The sequence below is a fragment of the Gossypium arboreum genome, chromosome 3 (assembly GCF_025698485.1).
Source record: "Gossypium arboreum isolate Shixiya-1 chromosome 3, ASM2569848v2, whole genome shotgun sequence".
Lineage (NCBI taxonomy): Eukaryota > Viridiplantae > Streptophyta > Magnoliopsida > Malvales > Malvaceae > Gossypium > Gossypium arboreum.
In genome coordinates, this window is record NC_069072.1 from 3,865,737 (window position 1) to 3,877,706 (window position 11,970).

Sequence of the window (11,970 nt, forward strand, 5' to 3'; positions counted from 1 at the left end):
AATTTGATTCAAAACACATGAGGGAGTATGATTGATACTTGGAGTAAAATAAAAGTGGAACTTTGATGGATGAACGAATAAAGACGTCTGAAATAGGAAACATTTTCATAACATTTGGCATAATTAGGAGCATTTGATTCATTTCAAGCATGACATCTTAATCATCGGGCATGAGTACATATGCATTCTACAGGTTATGTCCTTTAAGGGACAATGTAGATCACCGATAGCTGATTTGGCGTCTTTGTATTATCAGAGAGCAAATTGAAGATAGTAGATTTGGCGTCTCTGTATTGTCAGAGAGTAGATCAAAGATAGTAGATTTGGCGTCTCTGTATTGTCAGAGAACAGATCAAAGATAGCAGATTTGGCGTCTCTGTATTGACAGAGAGCAGATCGAAGATGACAGATTTGGCGTCTCTGTATTGTCAGAGAGCAGATCAAAGATAGTAGATTTGGCGTCTCTGTATTGTCAGAGAGTAGATCAAAGATAGTAGATTTGGCGTCTCTGTATTGTCAGAGAACAGATCAAAGATAGCAGATTTGGCGTCTCTGTATTGACAGAGAGCAGATCGAAGATGACAGATTTAGCATCTCTGTATTGTCAGAGAGCAGATCGAAGATAGCAGATTTTGCGTCTTTGTATTGTCAGAGAGCAGATCGAATATAGCAAATTTGGTGTCTCTGTATTGTCAGAGAGCAAATCAAAGATAGCAGATTTGGCGTCTCTGTATTGACAGAGAGCAGATCAAAGATGACAGATTTGGCATCTCTGTATTGTCAGAGAGTAGATTGAAGATGATAGATTTGGCATTTCTGTATTGTTAGAGAGCAGATCGAAGATAGTAGATTTGGCGTCTCTGTATTGACAGAGAGCAGATCGAAGATAGCAGATTTGTCATCTCTATATTGACAGAGAGCAGATCGAAGGTAGCAGATTTGGCGTCTCTGTATTGATAAAGAGCAGATCAGAGATAGCAGGTTTTGCATCTCTGTATTGACAAAGAGCAGATCAAGGATAGCAGATGTGGCGTCTTTACAGAAAGCAGATTAAAGATGGCAGATTTGGCCCCTCTGTATTAGTGAAGCAGTTTGAAGCCATCAGAATACCTTTGAGGAAGATGAGGATCAAGATTTCGAGACTTGGTCAAGCCGGGCAAATTTGGTCCTTGTATAATCTTTGCTCTATTCCTGTTACACAGTAATAAGCAAAGAGGGGCAGCTGTAATAGTCCAAATTTACCCGGGCCCGTGAAATAGAATAAAACAAAAATTAAATAAAGTCTGTAATGTCCAGTTTACAAAACGGGCCTAAAGGCCTGATGACCCAAGACCCAGTTAGCCTAAACTACCCATTAGCCCGGTTACATTTGGTCTTAACTAGAATGCCCATACCCGGCTACACCTCAAGACCTTTAGCCCAAAAACCTAAAACCCAACAACTAACCCCAAATCAACAAAACCCAATAGGGCCCAAACTAATAAAGGACGGAAGACCTAGGGTTTTTGAAACCCTAGGCGCCGCACACGCTAGAGGAAGGTTCCAGAATTCGTGCCGCAGGCACGCCAATCGTCACACCCTGTTGCGTCATTCCAGTGACCTTCATCGACGCCTGCATCGACATCGTGACTCCGGCGCCATATTGCGTCGTAATTGGCCCACGAATCAATGCCAGCGCATTCACCGCCGGATTCTTCGCTGGTACCTGCAAAAAAGGAAAGAAGAAACAGCAGAGACCAATGCAAATATGGCAAGAAATAAAATCAAAGATTGTAATATATTTTTCTTTTCTTTTTCAGTGGCTATAAAAGCCCAAATCAAAAGGATGTAAACTACGGTTTTTTGAATATACACACAGATTCAATAGAAAACACAGATTTTACAGTATAGAACAGATATACACATATACACAAGGGAGACGAACAGTTTCATTGTGAAAAAGGTGATTCAGTTGTCTATTCATTTCTGTTACTTTTTCTTATGCTTAAGAATCATTTCTTTTAAAAAGGGCTGTTAATATTTAAAAGGAAAAGGTTACCTGAGTTTCACCTGGAAAGATGAAGGTTTTTAACCTTCCGGCCACCGTGTACGGTGGCGCGTGTGGGGCGTGGACATGTGTTGCCCAGTGACCGGAGGTTGGAGGCCGGAGCCTGGATGGCCTTTTCCTTTCCTTTTTCAGAGGATTTTAAAGATTTTTTTTTTTGAACAGCTTCTAAAATGAATTTTGGGCTAAAAAGCTAACTTAAATAGCACAATGAAAACGGTGTCGTTTTACTTAATCTGATAAGTACCAAAACGGCACCGTTTAAGCCTAGGATCCACGTGTTGACCTGAAACCCAGATGAGATCCGCGTGTTTTTATTAAAAGGGCAAATTATTCAATCGATCCTTCCGCATTTTTAATCTTTACAATTTCATTTTGTTTTTATTTTAAATTGACCCCCAGTCTTCTACGATTAATTTAATCTAGTCCTAATGGCTATTAAAGCCTATTCTGGGAACGACGTCGTTTTATGGGATTAGGGCAAATTGCCCAGTGAGTCCCTTGTAGTTTTGAATGCGTTCCAATCAGGCCTAAATTTTTTTGTTATTTTGAAATTAGCCCTAGAACCCTAGTTTTATTTAATTTTAATCCTTTAAAATATTTTTGCATAATTTATTTATTAAATACCTTATATATTATTTATTTTTTATAAATATTAGTTATATAAAATAGTATATATTATTTTTATTCATATATTATTCATTATATTATTTTATTATTATACATTTTATTTTTAAATTTTATTATACATTATATATTTTACTATAAATATTATTCCTTGCATTTTTATTTTTATTTCATTATAAATTATGTATTGTTTTATTATTCATTAATTTTGTAAAATATTAATTTTTTATTAAATAATAGTATATATATTATCCTTATTTATATGATAGTTATCATATTATTATATTTCATTATATTTTATTTATATATTTTATTACATATCATATATTATTATATATTATTCCTATATTATCTTCCTTTTATTATATATTATTTCATTATTTATTATTTATTAGTATAAAAAATTTTAAATTTGTAATTTATTATAAACTAATACATATATTGTTATTATATATATTTAATGTCTATATCTAAAATTTACTATAAAATTTTGTTCTAATTTAACATCCCTTTTATAAATATATCAAGCTACTATATTAAATAATATATATTTTTAAAATTTTTTTATTACTTATATATTGCTTAATATTTTTTATTGTTTTCATTTTGTTTTTTTATCCTTCTTTTATTAGGTATTGTTTCAACACGCTAATTTCATCTTATAAATTATTTATTATTTATCATGTTATTTATTTATTGTTATGTATTCGCGTGTAAATTGATCATTTTATGTTATTATTTTAAGAATATATTCGCATGAAATATTATTATATATGTTTAATATTCATTATTCTTGTTGCTTTGTACTTTTGTATGAAATGATAATGTGAATATTCATGTTATTTGTGATTATGTATGTATGGAATGTTAAAGTATATTGTGTGATTTATGTCATATTTACCATTTTCAACATTATATTTGCATGAAATGTTAAAATCGTAGTTTAATTAATCCAATATTAATCTTTTGTAATAGGTTAAATGTATCATCGTTTTTTAATTTTTATATTTCATTTAATCTAAAGGAATCTTAAAAAACAAGGCAATGTTTTTTGTATTTAGGAATTCGAGAAATAGTGCCCTAACATGCTGGGTTGCGATTTCCCGTTTGTCTAAATATCTAAAGTATCCTTTTAATAGATTTTACAAATTACGAGATGATTTTTTTTAGTTACGAAACTTTATGAATATCGTGTCCAATCACGCTGGATGTGATGTTCACATTCTTTTCGGACGAAAGAATTTCGATTTTCAAATTATTACGGTTTTAAAAGAGATCTTATTGCTAAATTCTTTCAAGCTTTTGACATTAAGACAAAATTATTCAATTTGGTACCAATTTTGGGCGTTACGAGGGTGCTAATCCTTCCTCGTGCGTAACCGACTCCCGAACCTGTTTTCTCGTAATTTCATAGACCAAAATGTTTTATAAAGTAATCCAATCACACTTTAAAAGGTTGGTGGCGACTCCCGTTTTCAAAATATCCTTCGCCTTTTAAAACGAGGTTTCGACATTACTCGAATCAAATGCTCTCACAAACTATTATCTAAATAAAGAAAAACACTTAATTTTTATAACATTTTTTTCATATATTTGAAAGATTATATTTTTTATATTTACGTAAAAATATTTGACATAGATTGATCACCTTCTTAACATAATCCCACCATAAGTCAATTATGTAGATGAGAAATTGGTACAAACAACGTGGAGCCAAATCCCACCAAACCATCTCTCATCCTCTCCTATAAAAGGCTTGCTACACATAGACAACAATCCACACAAAAATACACTCAAAATTCTTTTCTTTCTATTTGGTTAACCATGGCTCATAACTTTCGTCATCCTTTCTTCCTTTTCCAACTTTTACTCATTACTGTCTCACTAATGATCGGTAGCCACATCGTCTCGTCAACGGCTCGACATTTATTCCAGACACAAACAACCTCATCAGAGCTGCCACAATTGGCTTCAAAATACAAAAAGCACGAAGAGTTTGAATACAAACAGCCAAAATATCACGAAGAGTACCCAAAACATGAGAAGCCTGAAATGCACAAGGAAGAAAGACAAAAACCCTGCAAACAACATGAAGAGTACCACGAGTCACACGAATCGAAGAAGCACGAAGAGTACAATAAAGACAAACCCGATTTCCCCAAATGGGAAAAGCCTAAAGAGCACGAGAAACACGAAGTCGAATATCCGAAAATACTCGAGTACAAGGACAAACAAGATGAGGATAAGGAACATAAAAATGAAGAGTTCCACGAATCACGCGAATCGAAGTAGCACGAAGAGTACGAGAAAGAAAAACCCGAGTTCCCCAAACAGCAAAAGCCTAAAGAGCACGAGAAACACGAAGTCGAATATCCGGAAATAACCCAGTACAAGGAAAAGCAAGATAAGAGTAAGGAACATAAAGATGAAGAGTGCCACGAGTTACACGAATCGAAAGAGCACGAAGAGTACGAGAAAGAAAAACCCGATTTCCCCAAATGGGAAAAGCCTAAAGAGCATGAGAAACATAAAGCCGAATATCCAAAAATACCCGAGTGCAAGGAAAAACAAGATGAGGATAAGGAACATAAACATGAGTTCCCAAAGAATGAAAAAGAAGAGGAGAAGAAACCTGAGAAAGGCAGAGTACCCTGAGTGGGTTAAAATGCCTGAATGGCCGAAGTCCATGTTTACTCAGTCTGGCTCGAGCACTAAGCCTTAAGCCATATGACACTGGTGCATGTTCCATCATATCATGCAGTAATTTCTTGGGATATCATAATTATATTGTTAATAAAAAAGATGGTGAGTGGGAAATGTGTGTGTGCATTCATCCATGTAACAATGCTGAATCTCTTTGCATGCATAGAGATTCTGAATGGTTATAGTTTATGTTATATCGTTTGTTCTAGTGAAATTAATTTTGAATGTTGTATCTAATGTTAACATCACTTGGCTTGATTTATGTTTTAATGAAGTTTATGTTGTGTATTTTACTTTAATGATATTGTATGTATTGTTAATTTAACATAGCTTGATTATTATACTCTTCTATTGTTAATTATAAATTGCATCGCCTTGTTTAAACTTTTTACAAGTTAAGACATATATAAATATATGACAATATAATTACAAGTTTTAGTTCAATGTTCGCTATCTTAGTATGTTATTGATGATTCAATCTTAATTACATTTAAAAAATTCTATTTAAAATTTTAATAAATAATAACAAATAATTATTGTAATATAATACACAACTAAAAATGAAATAAATAAAATAAAATATCAAATAATTGTTATAATATTGTAATATAATATGTACAATATTCTTAAGTGAATTAGGGTCTAACTTATAATCCGGTAAAATTTCAGTTTAAATATTTTTATTCTTATCATATTATTAGAACTCTTTTAAATAAATTAAAATTTTAATTATATTAATTTAATTTAAACTCCTAATTATCTTATATAAATTAAAACTTTAAATATCCTAATTTAATTTAAATTCTTAATTATCTTAATTTGTAACCTCCTTCACCCGGCTAGACATTAGACTCGAATATAGGAGATTACATCGGCCACCGAGATGGCCTAATAGAAATCAGGGTTTAAAAACAGTCGATTTTAAAACATTTATTTATTTATAAATAAAAATTAGTCTATTTTCGAAAAAACACATGAGTTAGTAAAATGATTTATTTGAAAACTTTTAATCTTGTTATTTGCATTTTTACCCTTCAAGTTACGCAATTCATGTTTTTCATCTTTAAATTTCTATATTATTTAATTTAAGTCCTTCTACCATTTATTTTATTAGATGATTATTGTTAATTTCGTTAAAATTTCATTATTGTTAATATTACACGGTTATAATTATAACATCATCATATCTTTTCTGTTATTTTACTATATATTATTATCATTATTAAATAGTATTATTATTCTTATTATTATTTTTGTTATTTTATTATAGTGTTATTTTATTATTTGTGTTGTTATAATTATAATATCATAATTTTGTTATTATTATATTATGCCTACATATATTCACCTGTTTGGTACAACATACCACGTTCGAATAGAATTATCGCATGTCACATTAATGTAGCATCCATTTTCGCGTACCGCATAAGCAGTTCTTAAGACCAAGGCAATGTTCTTGTATGTAGGTAATATAAGAATTTGTGCTCCTAACTTACGGGATATGACTTTCTCCTTGAACCGAATTAATTAAATATCCTATTTAAAATTAAAAACGTATACGGTTTAGGTAATAATTAGACGATGAATATTCTTTATTTTTGGGATTCAAGATGTTGTGCCCCTAGCTTACGGGACATGACTCATCTTCTTGATTGACTCGAAAAAAAGTAGCCTCCTCCATAAAATGTAATTTACACAGTGATGTTTTTCAGCAATGTCATCTAATAATATCATGTATGCAAGGCTCGCATTTTAAATTCTCTTCGAATTTTCAATTCCCAACACTAAGATATTAAGTAATCAATTAGGTACCAATTTTGGGCGTTATGAGGATATTAATCCTTCCTCATACATAGCCGACTCTCGAACCCACTTCTTGAATTTTGTACTAGAAATCGTCACTTAATAATTTTGACATTTTATTAAAATGATTAAATTTTGAGGTGATCCAATCACATCTAATAAAAAAATTGGTGGCGATTCCATCTTTCTTTTTAAAAAAGAAAATAGTTCAAGACAAAAAAAAGGCTTCCACAATAGACATATCATCAGCCAAAACTCAATAAATATTATGCTATTCCAATCATGGTCCATTACATCGAACTCATTGCTTCACTCTCTATTCAAACATTAAAACATATACCAACCAAATCAACTTGACAATATCCAGGTTTATTCCATTCTCATACTGCAAATTAAATTATCATATAACTATAATAATTAATCTATTACTACTCATCCTTCAAATTAACTCACCTACTAAACCTATTTATTCATCATCATGTAAGTGCCACCATAAATTTCACACAAGATATCAAAATCATCTAGTACTCTTTACCAACCTATTATGTTATCTCTTACTCGTTAACCACTCAAAACATCACAACATATTATAAACACATAATTCATACCATTGTCAAAATATCATATATTACCATTTCAAATAAACTAATGCAATATTTCCACAATTTGGCATCAAAACATATCAAATTAACTTAAATAAACTCACATGCATCAACCAAGCCTTTTAACCATTTCATGACATTATATTACCTATTTAATTGCATGCTCGAATGCTATTTCAAATGCCAAATGCACAATTCAATCCATTTACTAATGCATTTGTTTTCCACTAAGCATTATCTCTGCCAGAATTCTATCAACAGGGATTTCAAGCCTTATCATTATACAAGGAAACCAAAACAAACTCCTAAGTACATGTAACGACCCGATAGTTATGGGTTTCGGAAAATGTATTTATGAGACTCCGTTTTCGTAAATTAGACTCGTAAATATTTATTAGAAATATTTACAAAGTTAGTTGTGTGGTTAATTAGGTTTTGGTTAGGTGAATTTGCATGAATTAAGAGTAATTAGGTATAAGGACTAAATAGTATAAAGGGTGAAAGTTGAATTATATATTAAAGAAAAAGTAAAAGGACTAAAGAAGAAATTATGACATTGCTTATAAATGAGGCGGCATAAGTGTATATTATTATAAAATTTAAAGTAAAATATATATTATAATATTATATAATATTAAATCTTAATGTTTAAGTATATATATTATATTATAATAATAAAATAAAAGAAATAGAAATAGAAAAGAAAGAAAGAACAAACGAAATAGAAGGGAAAAAGAAAGAGAAAGGAAAGAAAAGGAGAAAGACCAAAGCTATGGGTTTCAAAGTTTCAAGCTCAATTCGTTAGTCAATTTAGTCCCCTTTTTCTTGTAATTTTTATGCTTTTGGAATCCCAGTATTAAATACTACCTGGCCCATGTCAAAATTTTAGAAATTATTGAGTTTTTAAGTGTTGTCTATGTTGAATAATTTTAGAATTAGGGATTAAATTGATAGATTTTTAAGCTAGAAATGAAAAATGATTAAATTGTAGAACAAATAGTAAATTTTGTGTAATAGGGACTAAATTGTGAAAAATTCAAAATTTAGGAATTTATGTGAAAATAGGGAGTTGAATTTAGTCTAAAGTGGAATTTGCATGAAAATAAAGAATTAAATGTGAAGAATAAAAGTTAGTCTTGGTTTAGGGACTAAATTGGAAATTAGGCAATATCTGCTAATAATTATCGAAACTGTAAACAGATAATTATTGAAACTGTAAACTGATGTGCATAAAAATTCTAAATACAGATTAATTTGATAGTTACGATGAGCACACACGTGGTACTCGTGGACGGGGTACTAGAGGACGAGGTAGAGGCCGTAGAGGGATTCGAGCTGAGTCCTTCGCATTTGATACGATCCCTAATCTGGACACTAGCGAGACACCAGTGTCACCTGTTACTAAGACTGGTGCTAAGTCTCAGAACTGTGCAGCTGGGGACGACGCACTGTCCAAGGAAATACTGCGAATTCTAGAGAGGATCGCTGGGGCTAATACTGGATCTGGAGGCCCTAGGTCGGTTACGGAAACTCAGGTCGAATGGGGCTGAGATACTCAAGGGCATCGCTGGAGTTGCTTCGAGTTTGGCCGAGTATTGTGTAACGCCCCAATTTTTAGAATTTTCGGGATTTTTGTAATTTCCAATGAATTTTAAAAATACTGTGTTTTGACTGTCTGTTGTGGGTCTGAGTATGTTGGTGGGCCTTTAAAAGGCCCAAGAGTAAATTCAATTCGAGGAAATTCCTGAATTTTTAATTTTGGAGAGAAAGGGTTCTAGCAATATGGGCTTTTAAAATTGAGGTGGTAAAATAGGACACAAAAAGATCTGTGGTAAAGTAGCATGTGGCGCCACCTAGGTGTTTGGGGAGTGACGTGTAGATGTTCAGGGGGAGCCAGAGTTCAAGTCACAGGGTAAACGTGTTGTTACTTTTATTTTTTTTTGTGCATGTGCCGGGCATGTGATAGAGCTTAAGTGGAAATTCAGCTAGGGCTTTAGAAAGGTTGGGCCGTGGGTCTGAATGGCCATTAGGGCAAGCTTTATTTTCTTTTTGTTTTGTCGAATTAGGGTTATCCACCTAGAGCCTTCCCTTTCATTCTATTCTCTTCTCAGTATCTCAAAAAGCCGAAAAACGCAAAGTTAGATCTCCTAAGTGCCAAATTCTTCCTTCTCCTCTCCTCTCTTCCTACCATTCTACTCATCTCCTCTTTCATTCTCATTCTTTTCTAAACCTCTATAGCCGATTGCCATAAAAGCCAAAATCCCAAAAGTTATTTCTTGTGCCGATTTATTCCAGCCAAAATCCTCCTATTTTCTTCATCTCTTTTGGTTGATTTTCACATCCTCTAAACCTCAACCCCTGTCGGCAATACCACTGTAAAAACCACCATACCAAATCATCTTCCTCTTCACAGTTCCAAAAGCCGAAAACACCATAGTTTTTAGGGACATATAGCCGAATCTTTAGATATCTAAGATTTGATTTCTGCAATTGTTTAAGGGCTGGATCTGCATCAGATCTGAGTAGAAACTGAAGTGGAATCATTTTGGTTGAAAGAACCTGTGGTAAGTATTCAGATCTATTCTTTATTTCAGGTTTTAGAAAAGCCGAAATCCCTAAAGGCATAGGGAGGCTGTCAAATGGAGCTTAAGGCTCTAAGGGTTGTAACAATTGATTTTTTTTGGTGTAAGTGTGATCTAGAGGCTCCTGATCGAAGGCTTGGACAAGTGGAACGACTAGATCGAGATCTAGTCACTAGTTTTGGCAAAGGTAGGATCTCAAGGGCCATATGTATTGATGGCCGATTATGGTAAGTAAGTTTATGATGTTTGCCATTATACTTTGGATCTGGTATGTCTAGTGACCAATTGTAGGATATCGTGGGAGATTTCGGTAGCAATTTTCACAAATCAGGTGTGTAAACTACACCCACTAGTAGACTAGATCGGCAAAAGCCGAAAAGCTGAAATGCCGAAAAGCCGGCATTTTGAGAACTTGTGAGCGTGCGAGAGCTCGTGGGATTGTTTGTATTGATAACTTTGGTAACTTCAACGGTAAGATTGCAGAGTGCGTAATTTCGTGCACTTCGGTATATTTGGGCTTAATGGGCCGAAATTGGGTTAAATGGGCCAACGGGCCCAATTTGGTAAAAACGTTCGGTAAGTGTTTCTGTTAATACGTTAATAACTGTAATGAGCATGAAACCCTAAAAAGACTGATAAAATTACTGAAATACCTCTGTAAGGTAGAATTACCGTAATATGCCTAAAGGGGTAAGTTTACGATTATGCCCCTCGAGGGTAAATAACTGTTCTTACGCTATAATCTGACTGTCTTTCTGAAGCATGCCTTGTTAATTATATATTCTCTGCATACATGTCATACTGCATGGGGTTGGGTTTTGTTATGGAGGAAGAACTCGTTCTGGTGGCTGTCCACAAATTCTGATATAAGCGACTTTTGTCATGGATTATAGTTAGTCTCTGAATCGGTGCTAACACTGTTAGTGTAGGGATGACGTGGGTGATTTATTCCCCACAGGAAGTGTAGGGATGGACGGAGGCAAGTGCAGGGTTGGATGGGGTTATCATGCATTAATCATATGAGACTGTTTTGTTATGGGCCACCTGTATTGAAATGGGCCCAACTGTGTTAATATGGGCAAGGCCCAACATATCTCGACTTGTAATAAAGCTATGGCCAAGATTGATACTAATATGGGCTAGGCCCAGTATACGCTGATACTGTAAGGGGCTATGACCTAGATTAACATTGATATGGGCTAAGGCGCAGTTAACTCTGATTTCTGAATAAGGCTTAGGCCCAGTAGAGCTTGAACTGATTTAGGCTCGAGTTGGGTTTACTTTACACACTGAGTTTTCCAAACTCACCCCCTTTTTCCCATCTTTGCAGGTGAGCCTTAGATCGGTGGACCTGGAGCTGGAGGGATTCAGAGTGGCCATGTGGACTGTTTAAAATAAGTGTTTATACCTTCATTTTTATTTTAGATTATTTTTTTTATGTTTTCGGGTTTAAATTTGTAATAAGGCCGCTTTAATTATTTTTAGTTGTTTTTAGTATGTTTTGTTAGCTTAGATATGATATTGTTTTAACTGTTTGAAATTGAATAGCTCTAGGGCACGTTTTAAAAAGGTTACTTGATTTCAAAATATCGAGATAACAAAGCAAGGC

General features: G+C 33.3%; 1 protein-coding gene across 1 annotated transcript; it reads left to right on the forward strand.

Annotated features, from left to right (window-relative positions):
- The first annotated feature begins 4,495 nt into the window (after positions 1–4,495).
- Positions 4,496–5,326, forward strand: LOC108484145 (pollen-specific leucine-rich repeat extensin-like protein 1). Its single transcript, XM_053026140.1, has 2 exons — positions 4,496–4,867; positions 4,964–5,326. Exons 1-2 carry the CDS (start codon positions 4,496–4,498, stop codon positions 5,324–5,326), a joined length of 735 nt encoding a protein of 244 aa, XP_052882100.1.
- The last annotated feature ends 6,644 nt before the right edge of the window (positions 5,327–11,970 follow it).

What these genes read in the sequence shown, in the direction of transcription:
- LOC108484145 (XM_053026140.1), top strand. Translation starts at nt 4,496, where the DNA reads ATGGCTCATAACTTTCGTCATCCTTTCTTCCTTTTCCAACTTTTACTC. An exon ending in AAGAGCACGAGAAACACGAA is followed by an intron (nt 4,868 to 4,963) that starts GTCGAATATCCG and finishes GAATCGAAGTAG; the next exon opens with CACGAAGAGTACGAGAAAGA.